An 18,303-nucleotide genomic window follows, 5' to 3' on the forward strand; every position below is an offset into this window, starting at 1 on the left:
TTGGAAATAGTGGGTTCACTGACTTGATTGGGAACAGGGCAGTCCACCAATTTCAATTTTGGCGGGAAAGCCAGTTGGTCAGAAATTTGAATTTTGTTGTGAAAGTCCTTAGAATGGAAAAGAGACCCAGAATCCTACAACAAGCACAATGCCAGCTGTGGAAACCTTGAAAGAACATCTAACCCAGCTCCACGGAGAGAACAGCTTTAAACTAAACTAAACTTTAGGTTTGTATACCGCGACCATCTCCACAAGCGTAGAGCTCGGCACGGTTTAAACCTACCAGAGACTTTTCCATTCTATGGACTTTCACCACAAAATTCAAATTTCTGACCAACTGACTTTCCCGCCAAAATTCAAATTGGTGTACTACCCTGTTTCCAATCAGATCAGTGAGCACACTGTTTCCAAAGTCACACTACAGACTTCAGAGCATACCCTGAAGAAAGCCACAGCATGATGGCTGAAACAGCGGTTTCTACCTGACAAAGATGCAACGAGACCTGGAATCCTGCAACAAACAACTTTAAATGACTTCTTTACACACAAAACACAGACAGACCTTTCCCAAATACATAACAAGGGATCACAAATAGAAATAGAAATTGAACTGGGAACCCGAAGAATTTAAACTCAGCAGGTATTACAACACTGGAGAAATAAAAACCGATATGCACTTCTTTCTGTACTGAACACACAGGGGTCCCATGTCCACCAAAAATTCACCATCTCCCTTGCCAGTTGAAAACCACCTCCTCCAGTATGGCAGCCAGGAGTGTCTCTGAGCTGCCACCAACTGCAGAGCTTGAAGAGTTCTGGCCACCGGAATGGAGGAAGAGATCTTCAGCCACAGAGCTTTGAGAAGCCTATCAACTTAGGTATTTGGGCAGAAGGCATGGGGCATGGTGGGAAGAAAATTTAGTGCCCACCCTTACCCAGGGCCCTCACCCCCTATCAGCTGTCTGGTAAGCAACTGAACTAGAGAATGACATGGGGACAAATCTTTATTTCTGTTCCCCGTCCCCGCAGGAACTCAATTTCCCTGTCCGATCTCTGAGTTTGGTCGCAGTCCCTGTCTCTGCCCCATTCATGTAAGCTCTGCCTTAATCACACAAGCCTCAAACACTTATGATTTTAAAGTGTTTGAGGTTGGTGCAGATGAGGTTGGAGCTTGCAAGAATGGGACAGGGATAGGAAAATAATTTGCGGGGACGAGACAGGAAAATTAGTTCCCAGGAGGATGGGGAAAAAGTTGTCCCTGTGTCATTCTCTACACTAGAAGGCCACAAACAAACCTGAATATGCCAAATATAATAATAAATGCTACAAAACAGAAATTTGGCAGAAAAAACTTCAAGTCCCTTTTCAAAACCGACCAAGCACTGAATCAAAAAATCATGATTAAATATTTAATGAAAGGACAAATCAGTACGGGCCAAAAAATAAATACATAAAATGTTTTTTGCCCCAGGCAGGAAATTCATAGGTGACCAGCACCAGATTAATAACCTAAATAAGTCCTGCCCCATACATCATCTAGAAACATAGAATATGAGGGCAGAAAAGGGCCATCAGCCCAACAAGTCTGCCCACTCAAGAACTTCCTCGAAGTGAACCCACATGTTGATCCCATCTTTTCTTAAAATATAGCACGTTGCTGGCCTCAACTACCTGAAATGGAAGATTATTCCAATGATCAACCACCCTTTCAGTGAAGATGCATATAAGCAACCAGTGAAACTTAGGTCAATATTGAAAGGGGAAAAGAAGACGGATCAAAAACCCCTCCCCAATTGAAAAACTAATCAAAAATCACAAAAATATATATCAAATAGTCAAAAAATGTGGTCAGAAACAAGTATGCAAGTAATATGAATCAAAAACTTATCTAAAGCATATAAAGTTCTCGTCACAGTTCGGAGTGCAGGGAATTCCTGTCATGGCTCGACAGAGCTCCGTTTGATTAAATGTTCTTTCCTGATGTTCTTCCCTCCTCTTGCTCTATGATACAGCATCACTCCCATTCTCCCACCGTCCAACATTTCTCTATTTCATCCTCTGCTCCAACACAGTTCTTGTTTTTCCCAACTGCCCTTCCATCCAGCCTGTATCCCCTGGGTCCAATATCTCTGCTATGCTCTTCCCTCTCCAAAGGCTTTGCTATGGGGAGGCCTCAGGGGCCTAATTCCCCATTCTTAGCTCATGCTCCCCCAGTGGCAGTGCATATACTGCCCAGCATTCCCCCCTATAGGCTATGCAGTCCAATGTCTCTCTCTCTCTTTTTATTCCCTCCTCCCCGTGGTGTGGTGTCTCTTTCACTTTTCCTCCCCACATGCTGCCACTTCAGTTTTCCAGAATCAACTCTTTCAAGGCAACCTCACCTCTTGACAACCTAGAAGCTTTCTTTCTGCAGCAGTGTACAGAGAAATAGCTTTGAGGTAGGCAAGAGGCAGGCTACCTTGAAAGAGATGATGCTGTATAACTAAAGTGGCAGCATGTGGGGTAAGAGACACTGGACTGCGGGGAGGAGGGAAAGAGAGAGAGACACAGGACCATAGGAAGTGTGTGAGAGGGAAAAAATGCATGAACATAAGAATTGCTGCTGCTGGGTCAGACAAGTGGTCATCGTGTCCATCAGTCTGCTCATATGGCGGCCCTTAGGTCAAAGACCAGTGCCCTAACTGACACTAGCCTTACCTGCGTACGTTCTGGTTCAGCAGGAATTTGTCTAATTTTGTCTTGAATTCCTGGAGGGTGTTTCCCCCTATAACAGCCTCTGGAAGAGCGTTCCAGATTTCCACCACTCTCTGGGTGAAGAAGAACTTCCTTATGTTTGTACGGAATCTATCCCCTTTAAGCTTTAGAGAGTGGACATAAGACCATAAGTAGTGCCTCTGCTGGGTCAGACCAGAGGTCCATCATGCTCAGCAGTCTGCTCAAGCGGTGGTCCAGGACCTGTATAGTAATCCTCTATCTATACCCTTCAGGAAATTATCTAATCCCTTCTTGAACCCCAATATCGTGCTCAGTCCTATCACACCCTCTGGAAGCGCATTCCAGGCATCCACCACCCTTTGGGTGAAGAAGAACTTCCTGGCATTGGTTCTGAATCTGTCACCTTTTAATTTTTCCGAATGCCCTCTCGTTCTTGTAGTTTTCAAAAGTTTGAAGAATCTGTCCCTCTTCACTTTCTCTAAGCCCTTCATGATCTTGTAAGTCTCTATCATGTCCCCTCTAAGTCTCCATTTTTCCAGGGAAAAGAGTCCCAGTTTTTTAAATCTTTCAGCGTATGAAAGGTTTTCCATACCTTTTACCATCGCGTCGCTCTCCTCTGAACCTTCTCGAATATCGCCATTTCCTTCTTAAGGTACGGCGACCAATGTTGGATGCAGTACTCCAGATGCGGGCGCACCATCACCCGATACAATGGCAGGATAACTTCTTTCGTTCTGGTTATAATACCTTTCTTGATAAAACCTAGCATCCTGTTCGCCTTCTTAGAAGCCACTGCGCACTGTGCCGACAGCTTCATTGTCCTGTCCACCAGTACCCTATAGTCCTTTTCTAGGCTACTTTTACCCATTACCAGCCCTCCCATTGTATAGCTGTACATCGGGTTTCTGTTTCCTACATGCAAGACTTTACAGTTCTCTACATTAAACTTCATCTGCCATCTTTTCGCCCACTCTCCTTGTTTGTTCAGGTCCCTTTGTAAATCTTCACAGTCCTCTTTAGTCCTAACCCCACTAAATAGTTTGGTGTCATCTGCAAATTTTATTACTTCGCACTTCGTCCCTGTTTCTAGATCATTTATAAATACATTGAACAGTAGCGTTTCGGGTACCGACCCCTGCAGAACACCACTCGTGACCCTCCTCTAGTCCGAGTAGTGGCCCTTCACACCCACCCTTTGCCTCCTTCCACCCCATGGTTCTTCAGTTTCCGCAGTAGTCATTCATGGGGTACCTTGTCAAAGGCTTTTTGGAAATCCATCTGTTTGTTAATTTGTTCGAAGAAGTACAATAAGTTCGTTTGGCATGCAGAAGCCATGTTGGCTTGTTTTCATCAGTTTGTTCCTTTCTAGATGCTCATCGATGCTGTTTTTTTTATCAGCACTTCCGCCATCTTCCCCGGAACCAAAGTCAAACTTATCGGTCTGTAGTTCCTCAGGTTGCCTCTCGATCCTTTTTTGAAGATGGGCATAACATTAGCTATCTTCCAATCCTCCAGGAACACGCCTGTTTTCAGGGATAGATTGCAAACCTGCTGTAGTAGTTTCGTTATTTTCTCTTTTAGTTCTTTCAATACCCTAGGGTGGATTCTGTCCGGGCCCAGATATTTGTCAGTTTTTAATCTATCTATCTACCTTGGAGAGGGTTAACAACCTGTCTCTATCTACATGAGAGGGAGTAGAGGAGAGAGGAGGAATGGGCTGCCCCACACACAGTCTACCCCTGGGGACCCCCCCTAAACCTCTATAAAATCCCTCCATCCATCCCATTGCCCACCATCTCTCAGTCTATCTCTACCTCACCTCCACCCCATCCCCCTTTCATAATTTGGTTTTCTTCTAGTCCCTTCCCCACCTCTGATCCACATTTTCCCTTCTCTCTCTCATCCCCTGAGCTAACTTAACATAAACCATGGCATCCCTACTGACAATCTTGGATGTAGGGGGTGTCAGGCAGTAGGGAGTGAGCATCCCTCCTGATCTCGGGGGTATCGGGGGGGGGGGGGTCCTCTGCTGCAGCCACCTCAGCTGATCTGCCGTGGTTTTGGGGAGTCCTGCCGTGGGGGGATTCTCATGCCGCAATCAGCTCAGCCAGGTGCATTTACTTTTATGATTTGAAATGAAGGCCAGCATTTTGCAGGCCTACATTTCAGGCATCTGTTGCTGCTCTAGGGAGATGCATAGGGATGTTTGAACATGCCCATGGCCACTTCTGGGTGAAACCATGCCCACGCTCCCCTTGGGGGAGCTTAAATGTCCCTATGCATCTTCCTATACCCGCAAAAAAAACCCCACAGTGTAGGCGTTCTTCCTCACCTGAGTTTTTTCTACAAATGTGCATTCCAATAGGATGCCAGAAAGCGGGTATGCCGCCTACCACTACCTACATTTGGGATGCCCATTTGTAGAATCAGCCCCTAAGAGTCTACTTTGTCAGATATAGCAAGCTTCCAAAGTAATATGTCTTCTCCCCTCGGGAGACTTCATGGTGACATCAGGAAATACTTCTTAACCGAAAGGGTGGTTGATCGCTGGAATGGTCTTCCACGTCAGGTAGTTGAGGCCAGTAACGTGCTCGACTTCAAGGACGATGGGATAAACATGTGGGTTCGCTGCAGGGAAATGCTTAGGGGGAGGGTTCTTTTAGGGGGAGGGTTCTTTGAGTGGGCAGACGGCTCTTTTCTGCCATCATACTCTTATGTTTCTATGTAATGGACACCTTGCAGCACAATAATATTTGACTGAATTCAAAGAAATCTGAAACAATGTTGTATTTAACGTCTTGCACTTATTCTCCCCACCCCCAGGTGTTGGACAACAGCAAAGCCAGGAGTGCAGGGTTGTTCGAGGGTGATGAGGTGGTGGCTATCAATGGCCAGCCTTGTGCGGACCTCCTGCAGGCGCAGATCATCATGCTCATCAACAGCAGAACAGATGCTCTCCAGATGCTGATTAAGAGGTATAAAGTCCTTTCAGTTCTCCAGAAACATTACTGTACCTCTTATGTTCACAGAAATGGTGAATGACTTCTTTGTGGAAGCTTATGCACTGGTCATCAGTGAGACCATACACTATGTGTTGGCCTATATATCCAGGGATAGGGAGGAGGCCTGTTGGCCTTCCTCCTAGTGTGCGTCATGCAAGATGACCTCAATGGCCCAGAGATTCAGTGAGCTCATGGTATGACTATCCTTCCATCAACTCCTAGAGTACCCTACATCACCACAGCCACAATTATGATAATGTAAGACAGCACAGACTTATATGGCTCCAGAAAAAAGGCAAATTGAGACATCCAGGTTTTACTTCCATTGATAGCAATGGTAATAAAACCCGGATTTCTCAATCCATCCTCCTTTTTATGGAGCCATATGGTAACCCTAACCAATACAGATAGAAGGTGAGTTTAGAATGTGAGATATGGCTGGCAGATGCTAACACAGAGGGGCTTTGATGGAGCAGGGTCAGGGAAGGAATATGGAGAGCTTTACAAATGGCTCTGGAAAATGTTGTGGGGTCTTCGCTGTTGGGGAGAGGGAAGATGAAAAGTGTGGGTACAAGAGAGGTCATAGATGTCAGAACTGGATAAACGGATATGGAATCCAGGCTCACAGATTCTCTTTCAGCTCTCTCACAGTCAGCAGGGAATTGACTTAGTAGAGAAAGAGAGAAGGTGGAGAGAACGAGAGGGCACTCTCTAAAGTTAAAAGGGGGTAGACTCTGTACAAACGTAAGGAAGTTCTTCTTCACCCAGAGAGTGGTAGAAATCTGGAACGCTCTTCCGGAGGCCGTTATAGGGGGAAACACCCTCCGGGGATTCAAGACAAGGTTAGACAAGTTCCTGTTGAACCAGAATAGGGCACTGGTCTTTGACCTAAGGGCCGCTGCATGAGCGGACTGCTGACCCAGCAGCAGCAATTCTTATGTTTTATAGCACTGAAAGTCGTATGCAGCACTGTATATTTAACATGCAGTAGACGGTCCCTGCTCAGAAGAGTTTACAATCTAATTTGGACAGATAGGACATCTCATTATTGGGGACTTTCTAGCAGAAGGAATGATACAATGAACAGGACAGGATTAATTCTTTGAGGGCCCCTAGGCACACAAGTACACTCAGCCCCCTAGCCCCATTTATTTATTTATTTTCTTATCTACTTCTTTATTTTCACTTGATTACTTTTTTTCTTTTATTTTAAAATTCAAAACAAACAACAAAGATTACCATGGCAGTGCCAGGGTACAGTTTTTCTTCTAGGAAGCCCCCAAACATAAGAACATAAGAATAGCCTTACTAGGTCAGACCAAAGGTCCATCAAGCCCATTAGCCCGTTCTCATGGTGACAATCCAGGTCACTAGTACCTGGCCAAAACCCAAGGACTAGCAACATTCCATACAGAATCCCAAAGAGTAGCAACATTCCATGCTACCGATCCAGGGCAAGCAGTGGCTTCTCCCATGTCTTTCTCAATAACAGACTACAGATGTTTCCTCCAATGGTTTTAAAAGTATTTCCATATAACTTCATAGAGTGTCCCCTAGTCTTTGTCATTTTTGACAGAGCGAAAAATCGATCCACTTGTACCCGTTCTACTCCACTCAGGATTTTGTAGACTTCAATCATATCTCCCCTCAGCTGTCTCTTTTCCAAGCTGAAGAGCCCTAACCATTTTAGTTTTTCCTCATACGAGAGGAGTAACATCCCCTTTACCATCTTGGTCACTCTTCTTTGAACTTTTTCTAGCGCCACTACATCTGCAATTAATACACCCCTTTGATCTGAACGATTCTGATGAAGTTGTCTCTATTAATCTAAAACTCGAAAAAATTAAACTATGGCTTGATGCCAACATGTTGTCACTCAACATTAACAAATCTAAACTGATGATTTTCCCCCTTAAAGAGGGACTAACTCTTAAGGCACCTCTGAAATTTGAATCTCTCCCAATCAAAGTGGTTTCTACTCTCAAACTTTTGGGAGTTACTTTTGACTGCAAATTCTCCTACCATAATCACATTAATACAGTGGTCCAGAAATATTTTCACCGTTTCAGAATGATACGTTCTCTTTCCAAACTATTAAATCTATCATCCCTAAATACATTAATTCATTCCTTAGTAATTTCTTGCATAGATTACTGTAATGCCCTCTACAAGGGCATCACTAAAAAGGAAATAAGACGTCTCCAGATTATACAAAACACTATCAAAATCATTTATGGTGCGAGGAAATACGATCATGTCTCCCCCCTTCTAATTAATGCTCACTGGTTACCTGTCGAACACAGAATTAGCTATAAAATTTTATTATTAATTTTCACCACTCGTTCATACAGTCAACCGGAATTTATTGACCGACTCCTTATTCCTTATTACCCTGCCAAATCTCTTCGTTCCATCTCTTAAACTTATCAATACTTTAAGAATTAATAATTTTGCCGTCACCACGCCTACCCTATGAAACTCATTGCCTCACCATTTACGGATGGAAACTTCAATAAAGCAATTTAAGGCAAACCTCAAAACTTTTTTATTTAAGGATGCTTTCGGATAAAACTGTCCTTTTCAGGACTAAACTAATGCCAGTCTCTCTACCCACCTTTTGTTTTTACCCTTAATGTTCACTTTACACAAAATATTGTAGTTCTTCCCTCTTTCCCATCTGTGTAGTCAACTTATGTGCTCTTTGTCAATGTCTATTAGATTAACACTGTCTTGTTTTTAATATTTTAATCCCAAACGTTTTGTTTGAAAAACTCTTACTTTTTTTATTGCTGTACACCGCCTAGAAATTTGAATAAGCGGTATAACAAATATTTTAATAAACTTGAAACTTGAGATAAGGAGACCAGAATTGAACGCAATACTCCAGATGAGGTCACACCATGGAGCGATACAGGGGCATTATAACATTTTTAGTCTTGTTACAAGGCTCTTTAAGGTACAGCTCCTCTTTATTTGGTTAACAGATTTTCTTTAGCTTCTTACAGACATAGTAGAAAAACTCATCCCTTGTTTAACTCTCCTTCTGTTCAGGACTGCAAAAGTAAGAAATTTCTAAACCATACGTCAGCGTCCCAAGCTGCTCTACATGATAAAGAATTTGGAACATTCCTGCTTACAGCTTATTCTTACAAACAGTTTAGAACACAACTGAAGACCTATCTTTTTACAAAATATCTGACTACTTAATTTATTTTATTTCTCCCATTGTGACCATTGTTGGTAATCATTTGTAAACTAATGGCTATGAGGTCTATAAGTACAATGTAATGTTAACTATCCCTTTTTGAATAATTCCTAGCAACCTGTTTGCTTTTTTGCCCAAAACTGCACATTTGGCAAATGGTTTCATTGTATTGTCTATGATGACACGCTGATCCTTTTCTTGGGCGTTAACACCCAAGGTGGACCCTAGCATCTCTGAACAACTTTCTTTTCCAAGTTTCCAAGTTTATTAGTTTTTAATATCCCGATCATAAAACAAATATCTGACCGGTTAACAATAAAATTTAAAAGAGAGAAAAAATTAGAAAGAAATAATAGTAAGTGCACAAAAGTAAATGAAGTGAACGTAAATGACGTAAACTGACAAACTGGAAAGTGAGGATAAATGGGGAGGAAGGGAAAAGTTACATAATTTAGAAGAAATGAGATAGAGGGGGAAGGATAGAACGAGAAGGGTAAGGGTGCATGGTTGATGAGGATAAGGCTGAGAAAAATATATAAAAAAAAAAGTTTAGATTATGATTTATCAAAGGCATCTTGAAATAGGAAAGCTTTAAGCTTAGTCTTGAATTTGGGTAATTGAAGTTCGTCGCGGAGAAATTGAGGAAGAGAATTCCATAATGTGGGTGCAGTTATTGCAAAGTTGGTTTTACGAGTATAATAGGATTCTTTTAAGGATGGAATGAAAAGAAGTTTTTGGTCGGTTGATCTTAGAGAACGGGGGGAACTTTGAGGTATTAGTAATTTGTCAAGAAATAAAGGCAAATGAGAAAGTTTGATTTTGAAGGAGAGCAGGATAATTTTATAGATAATGCGGTGGGTGATAGGGAGCCAATGAGCCTCTTTGAGAAGAGGGGTGACGTGTTCGAATTTACCTTTTTTGTAAACAAGTTTTATTGCCGTATTTTGTATAAGTTGTAGATGTCGAAGTTCTTTTTGGGGTAGTCCATTAAAAAGAGAGTTACAGTAGTCTAAGTGGGAAATAACTAGGGAGTGAATAAGGATATTAATTGAGTCGGTATCTAAAATAGAACTGAGTGAACGAATGATACGTAATTTAAAGAAGCAAATTTTTACGACTGAACTTATGTGATCACGAAATGTAAGCTCTCTATCGAAGATAACGCCTAGTAATTTTACTTTGGTAACCATTTGTAGTGGTAAGGATTTGATAGAAATTGGTCCTAATAATGATTCAGATGTTTTAATGGGAAGAAGGAGACCGCAGGATTTATCAATATTGAGTGAAAGTTTATTTGAGAAGAGCCAGTCGCTTATAGTATCTAATTTATTGTTTAAATCTTTTATATCTGAGATGTTTGATGTGTTGATTGGATGAAGAAGTTGTATATCGTCTGCATAGGCGAAAGTTGTGAATCCTATTGATTGGGCTAAAGAGAGAAGGGGGGATAGAAAGATATTAAACAATAACGGAGATAGAATGGAACCTTGAGGCACTCCGAAAGTTTGTAATACCATGGAAGAAGTTTGGTTTTTTACATGAACTTTAGAACTGCGTTCGTGAAAGTAAGATATAAACCAAGTGAGAGCGTGACCTGTAATACCGCAATCTTTTAGTCTAGATAAAAGAAGAGAGTGGTCTATGGTATCAAAGGCTGCGGATAAGTCGAGGGAAATTAGTATGACAGATTTGAGGTGGTCATGAAAGTATTGAATAGTTGTGATAAGGCCAAGTAATGATAATTCAGTAGAATATGAAGCTCGAAAGCCGGTTTGATAAGGATGTAAAGCGTTAGTTTGATCAAAAAATTCGGACAGTTGAGAATGAATAATTTTTTCAGTGAGTTTAGTGATTAAAGGTAGATTGGCGATTGGACGGTAATTGTTGGGTAAGGAAGGATCTGTATTGTATTGTTTAAGTTTTGGAAAAACAAGAGCTGTCTTCCAAGCTGCGGGGACGAGGCAGTCGGAGAAAGACTTAGAGATCATTTCCCATAGGTAAGGGCCAAAAAAGGAGAAAAATTTCTTAAGAAGTATTGGGGGAATACTTTCCGAAGGGTTATTGGGGGAGTTTATAGATTGTAGAATAAGAAATAGTTGAGCTAGAGAAGGCGTTTTAAAATTGGTGAAAGAGCTGAAAGGTAGTTGAGTTGAGTCGTTATTAGTTTGAGCAGAGAAGATAGGCAGTGAAGGTCCGAGGTGGGTTCTTATAGCTTTGATTTTAGCAGCAGCTCCCCCTTCACCATCCTCCGTTTCCAGTCCAGTGTGGCAATTCTCTCCCCTGACCAGCAGAAGAAGTGTCCTCTCCCCCACAACCAGCTCTAGCCCCCTCTTTTCCTTTCACCCCTAACATCAGTAGCTCCCACTTCATCTTCCTCCATTTCCAGTCCAGTGTGGCACCTCTCTATCCCACCCCAACCAGCAAAAGCAGCTCCCCCTCTTCTCCCAACCAACTCTACCTCTCTTTCCCCCTCCTTCCCCCATCACCCCTACCAGCAACAGCTCCATCATTCCACCTCCAACCAGTGGCAAAAGCACCTTCTCTTACCTGGACTAGCAGCCCTGTGCCCCTTCTTCCCTCTCTCTTCCCTTCTACTCCCCCCACCTAAGGGCTAATATCTTTCCTTTTCTACATTACATTACATTAGAGATTTCTATTCCACCATTACCCTGCGGTTCAAGGCGGATTACAAAAGAATTATAAACGGTGGGTTACAATGGAAGATTATTTGTCATTTCTAGAGAGGTAAAGAGTAAGTCTGGTAGTATCAGTGTGGTGGGAAGAGGGAGGGAGGAAGGACGGTATATGTGATGTTAGGACTGTTTCAGGAATTTCTTGAAGAATATAGTTTTTATTTCTTTTCTGAACATCTTGTAGTACCCCAGAACATCTTCTGAACATCTTTTGAACATCTTCTGAACATCTTGTTGTACCCCAGAACATCTTCTGGGGTAGTTATCAGTAGATTGGAGATCTGGTTATCTAGTTTTGCTGCTTGAGTGGCTAGGAGGCCATCGTATAGTTTTTTCCGTTTTACTTCTTTGATCGGGGGGGGGGGGGGGGATGAATGAGGTATGTGTTTTTTTATGTCTGATTGAGGTGGTTTGGATGTGGCGGTTGTTCAGGTAGGTTGGGCTGTCTCCATTTAGGGTTTTATATAACATACAGTAGAATTTAAATAGTATTCTTTCTTGGATTGGTAGACAGTGTGAGTTGATGTATGCTTCTGTAATATGGTTGTGTTTCCTCAATGAGTAGATGAGTCTCAGGGCTGTATTTTGGATTGTTTGTAGTTGTTTGGTCATAGCAGCAGGGCAGGGGAGGTAGAGGATATTGCAGTAATCTAGTAGACCTTGGATTAGGGATTGTACTATAAGCTGGAATTGTGTTCTTTTGAAGAATTTCCGGACTTGTCTTAGGTTTCTCATAACTGTATTGTTTTATTTATTTGTGGTTGCATGGTGCAGCATCTGTCAATAGTCATTCGTGGTAGTTTAATTGTGGTTTGGATGGGATAAGAACATAACATAAGAACATAAGCAGTGCCTCTGCTGGGTCAGACCAGAGGTCCACCGTGCCCAGCAGTCCGCTCACACGGCGGCCCATCAGGTCCAGAACCTATATAGTAATCCTCTATCTATACCCTTCTATCCCCTTTTCCTTCAGGAAATTATCTAATCCTTTCTTGAACCCCAATACTGTACTCTGTCCTATCACACCCTCTGGAAGCGCATTTCAGGTGTCCACCACCCTTGGGTGAAGAAGAACTTCCTAGCATTGGTTCTGAATCTGTCCCCTTTTAATTTTTCCGAATGCCCTCTCGTTCTTGAAGTTCTTGAAAGTTTGAACAATCTGTCCCTCTCCACTTTCTCTATGCCCTTCGTGATCTTGTAAGTCTCTATCATGTCCCCTCTAAGTCTCCGCTTTTCCAGGGAAAAGAGCCCCAGTTTCTCCAGTCTCTCAGCGTATGAAAGGTTTTCCATACCTTTTATCAAACATGTCACTCTCATCTGAACCCTCTCGAGTATCGCCATATCCTTCGTAAGGTATGGCGACCAATATTGGACGCAGTACTCCAGATGCGGGCGCACCATCGCCCGATACAACGGCAGGATAACTTCTTTCGTTCTGGTTGTAATACCTTTCTTGATTATAACTAGCATTCTGTTCGCCTTCTTAGCTGCCGCTGCGCACTGTGCCAACGGCTTCATTGTCTTGTCCACTATTACCCCCAAGCCCCTTTCTTGGGTACTCTCACCCAATATCAATCCTCCCATCATATAGCTGTACTTCAGGTTTCTGTTTCCTACATGCAAGACTTTACATTTCTCTACATTAAACTTCATCTGCCATCTCGTTGCCCACTCCCCTAGTTTGTTCAGATCCCTTTGTAAATCTTCGCAGTCCTCTTTAGTCCTAGCCCCACTAAATAGTATGATGTCGTCTGCAAATTTTATTACTTCACACTTCGTCCCTGTTTCAAGATCATTTATAAATACGTTGAACAGCAGCGGTCCGAGCACCGACCCCTGTGGAACACCACTCGTGACCCTTCTCCAGTCCGAGTAGTGGCCCTTCACTCCTACCCTCTGCTTCCTACCTGCCAACCAATTCTTGATCCATCTCTGTTGATTGAGATGATTTCTATATTGGTTATAGAAACATAGAAACATAGTGGCAGAAAAGGGCTATAGCCCACCAAGTCTGCCCATTCCAAAGTATTCGCTCCCGAATTTACTCCCTTAAAGATCCCACGTGAGCATCCCATTTACTCTTAAAATCCTTCACGCTGCTGGCTTTAACAACCTGCAGTGGGAGTTTGTTCCACTGATCCACCACTCTTTCGGTGAAGAAGTACTTTCTGGAGTCTCCTTGAAACTTCCCACCTCTGATCTTCAGCGGATGCCCTCTGGTGGTCGAGGGACCCATAAGACAGAAGATATCATCTTCCGACTCAATGCGACCCGTGATGTACTTAAACGTTTCAATCATGTCTCCCCTTTCTCTTCGTTCCTCAAGTGAGTACAGTCGCAACTTCTTTAGTCTTTCTTCATACGTTAGATCCTTTAGCCCCGAGACCATCCTGGTGGCCATTCGCTGAACCGACTCGATCCTCAGCATGTCTTTACGGTAGTGTGGTCTCCAGAATTGAACACAGTACTCCAAGTGAGGCCTCACCATGGATCTATACAATGGCATAATGACTTCAGGTCTCCTGCTGACAAAACCTCTGCGGATACAACCCATCATTTGTCTTGCCCTGGAGGAAGCCTTCTCCACTTGATTGGCAGCCTTTATGTCATCACTAATAATCACTCCTAGATCACGTTCTTCCTTGGTCCTAACCAAGGTCTCTCCATTTAGTGCATAAGTTCTGCGCGGGTTTCTCTTACCCAGGTGCATTACCTTGCATTTTTTAGCATTGAAGCCCAACTGCCAAGTCGTTGACCATCTTTCCAGCAGCAGTAAGTCCTGTGTCATATTGTCAGGTAATAAGCTGTTGCCTACAATGTTGCAAATTTTGGCGTCATCGGCAAACAGTGATACCTTTCCCCTAAGCCCTTGCGTCATATCTCTTATGAATAAGTTGAATAAAATCGGGCCCAAGACTGAGCCCTGCGGTACTCCACTGAGCACGTCCGACGCTTCTGATGGGGTACCGTTCACCACCACCCTCTGTACTCTACCGCTCAGCCAGTCCCCAACCCATTTAGTTAGAGTGTCTCCCAAGCCCATTGATTTCAGCTTGTTCAATAACCTTCGGTGTGGGACGCTATCAAATGCTTTACTGAAGTCCAAATACACCACGTCCAGTGCCTCCCCGGCATCCAGTTGTCTAGTAACCCAGTCAAAAAAGCTAATAAGATTGGATTGGCATGATCTACCCTGGGTGAACCCGTGTTGGTGGGGATCACGTAGATTTTCCTCATCTAGGATTGTGTCAAGATTCCGTTTGATCAGTGTTTCCATGACTTTACACACTATAGACGTGAGACTCACTGGCCTGTAGTTTGCTGTCTCTGTCTTGCTGCCCTTTTTGTGGAGTGGGATTACGTTGGCGGTTTTCTAGTCCAAGGGGACTCTTCCTGTGCGTAGGGAAAGATTGAAAAGCACAGATAATGGTTCCGCCAGGACTTCACATAACTCCCTGAGTACCCTGGGGTGTAGGTTGTCTGGTCCCATGGCTTTGTTCACTTTGAGTCTTGATAGTTCGCTGTAGACGCTATCTGGCGTAAATTCGAAATCCTGAAACGGGTCTTTCTGGTTATCTCCCGTCTGAAGCTGTGGACCGTCTCCCGGTGCCTCATATGTGAAGACTGAACAGAAATATTTGTTTAGTAGTTCTGCCTTGGCAGAATCCGATTCTGCAAAGTTACCGTCCGATTGCTTCAGGCGTACAATCCCATCTTTGTTTCTTTTCCTGTCACTAATATAGCTAAAGAAAGATTTATCTCCTTTCTTAATGTTCTGTGCTAGATTTTCATCCATTTGGATTTTGGCCTCTCTGACTGCTTTTTTGACAGCTCTGGATCTGTCTAGATAGTCCTCTTTCGCCTCCTGTTTTCCTAAATGTTTGTAGGCGATATATGCTTCTTTTTTCTTTTTAACTAGGTCTGAAATATCTTTGCTGAACCATTGGGGTTTTTTGTTTCTCCTGCGTTTACTTACTGTTCTTATGTAGCGGGTTGTCACTTCATGTAGGATGGACTTTAGAGTCGACCACATATCCTCCACATTGTCAGCTTTTACCTGTTTATATAGCTCTTGATGGATAAATTCTCCCATGCGGTTGAAGTCTGTGCCTCTAAAGTTGAGAACCCTCGTTGCTGTGTGTGACTTAGGGAAACCCTTCTCGAGGTTGAGCCATACCATATTATGGTCGCTGGAGGCCAGTGTATCACCTACTGAGACTTCCGAGACGCTATCTCCGTTGGTGAGTACTAGGTCTAGTATTGCCTGGTTCCTGGTGGGCTCCGATACCAATTGCTTGAGACGTGCACCCTTTATGGAGGTTAAAATTCTTTTGCTGCTACTTGTAGTCGCGGAGAGTGTGTTCCAATCTGTATCAGGCATGTTGAAGTCTCCTAGTATTACTGTGTCTCCGCGCAGTGTGATATTCTCTATGTCCTCTATTAATTCACCATCTTAGCCTCTTTGCACTGAACTGCGACGGGGTGCAGCCTCACGTCTCGGAGCTGGCCAGGACAGAGCCAGGGGACATAAACACCATGAGGCCTGTGTTCAGAGAGAAGACTCCCCAAAGGGGTGCCCACTAATGAATCCCTCTGCGGAGAGCCCCAGGAACTAGTACTGAGCAGCTCCGTCAGCAGCCACATCAAGACCCCAAACCCCAGCGTCACCCTCTGCCCCATCCTGTTATGGGTTACCTCCCGGCCCCGGCCCGCAGTGTTCCCTCTAAGCTGAGCAGGAGTCCTCCACCCACAGTCTCACCAATAGAGGGTGCTGTTTTACTGTCACATTTTTCAATTGTGAGGGACAGGCAAGTTCTGCAGGACTCCAGGGAACATACCTGTCCTTAGCGACTGAAAATATTCCACCCCCTAGTGGTAGCAATGCAGCTGGAGGACACCTGCTCAGCTTAGAGGGAACAGTGGTGGGTGGGACTGTCATTTTCGAGGAGGATGAATTTGGTTTTGTCTGGGTTAAGTTTCAGTTTGTGATCTTTCATCCAGGTCACTACTGTTTCTAGTGTTCAGTGTGGTGCGTTTGTCATGGCAATCTTTGGCTGATCAAAAGGTATGAGAATGGTAATGTCATCTGCATAACTATAGGTGGTTATGCCTAGATTATCTAGGTATGTTCCGAGAGAGGCAGTGTATAGGTTGAAGAGAGTAGGGGATAGTGGGGATCCTTGTGGTACGCCGCAGGGGTTGGACCAAGGTTCAGATTTTTCTTTATCTGATTTTACTCTGTATGTTCTGGATTTTAGGAAGGCTTTAAACCAAGAATATACTTTATCTGAGATACCTATTGCGTCCAGAATTTGCAGTAGGATGTCATGATTTACCAGGTCAAATGCTGCAGTCAGGTCCAGTTGTTTGAGAAGTATTTTTTTCCTGTGCTAAAGTGTTGTCTGGCTGTGTCAATAAGGGAGCCTAGTAATATCTCTGTGCTGAAGTTGGTTCTGAAGCCAGATTGCATGGGGTGAAGTATGTTATGGTCTTCTAGATAGTTGGTGAGGAGTTTGGCAACGAGTCCTTCTGTTAGTATGACGTATAGAAGTATTGAGGTAATGAGTCTGTAGTTGGATGGTTGGTCTGTTGGTCCTTTTGGATCTTTTTGTATTGGGGTGATGATTTCGCTGAGGTCAGTTGGGAAAAGGCTGTCTGTGAGCATGGTTTGTATTCATTGCAGAAGTAGAGTATGGAATTTTGCGCTGGAGGTTGTAAGGAGATATGATGGGCAGTGATTGAGGTCACAGGATGCGTGGCTGTACGTTTTGTAGAGTTTATTGAGTTTGGACCATTGTATGTTGGGGAATTGAGACCATGCTCTGTCTGCTGCAGTTGATTCTTTTTCTGTGGGATGAATTGTGAGTTCGTTTAGGTGGGATGAGGTACAATTGAGGGTGGCTCTGGCATTTGTAATTTTGTTCTTGAAGTGTTCTGCTAAGAGGGTGGCTGAGGGGGGTGGGGTATTGTTGGTGGTCATGTAGGGTTTGGTGTCTGCTAGATCTTTTAATATTTGGAATAGTTTTTTGGTATCTTGGGTTTCTGTGCCTATTAGATTGGTGTAGTGTGTTTTTCTCTTGTCCTTTAGTAGTAATTTGTATTGTTTGTTAATTTTTTTCCAGGCGGTTTTCGTGTGATCTAGGTTAGTTTTTCTCCATTTTCTTTCTAGTCATTGGCATTGTCTTTTAAGTTCGAGTAGTTTGTTGTCAAACCATTGGTCTGATCTTCTGCTAGTTCTAGTTTTGGTTTGTTGTGGGGCTAGTTCATCAAGGATGTTGGTGGTCAGATTGTTCCAGTGTGAGATAAAGTCTTTGGGGTCACAGTCCAGGATTGTTTCATCTATTTTTGTCCAGAATTTGGAGGGCTCAATGTGTTTGCGTGAGGTGTAGGTTATTTTTTGGGATTTTTGGGATGTGGTTTTGTTCTTGGTCCAGTTGATGGGGACCAGGTTCCATTAGGTGTTTGGAATTTCTGGGGTGGATGGTGGATGGTTGATGGGTCATGAAGGCTGCGATGTCGAGTTGGTGTCCTGTTTCATGAGTGGTTTGTGGGTTTAGGATTTGGAAGGATAAGGCATTGAGAAATGATAAACAGTTTTCTGCTGGTTTGGATGCTTGGTCTTCAAGGTGTATGTTTAGGTCTCCTAGGATGAGGTTGTATTCTGCTGTTAATGAGTTTTGGTATATGA

The 18,303-nt window shown here is 43.3% G+C and overlaps 1 protein-coding gene across 3 annotated transcripts in view; it reads left to right on the top strand.

Annotated features, from left to right (window-relative positions):
• Window positions 1–18,303, top strand: part of SYNPO2 (synaptopodin 2) — a 195,745-nt gene that overhangs the window by 83,609 nt on the left and 93,833 nt on the right. For all 3 annotated transcript variants that reach the window (XM_033938008.1, XM_033938025.1, XM_033938016.1), the window contains exon 2: window positions 5,539–5,690. In XM_033938008.1, the coding sequence (XP_033793899.1) occupies window positions 5,539–5,690 (152 nt within the window). The remainder of the gene's footprint in view (window positions 1–5,538; window positions 5,691–18,303) is intronic.

Source organism: Geotrypetes seraphini, chromosome 1 (genome assembly GCF_902459505.1).
Source record: "Geotrypetes seraphini chromosome 1, aGeoSer1.1, whole genome shotgun sequence".
Taxonomy (NCBI): Eukaryota; Metazoa; Chordata; class Amphibia; order Gymnophiona; family Dermophiidae; genus Geotrypetes; species Geotrypetes seraphini.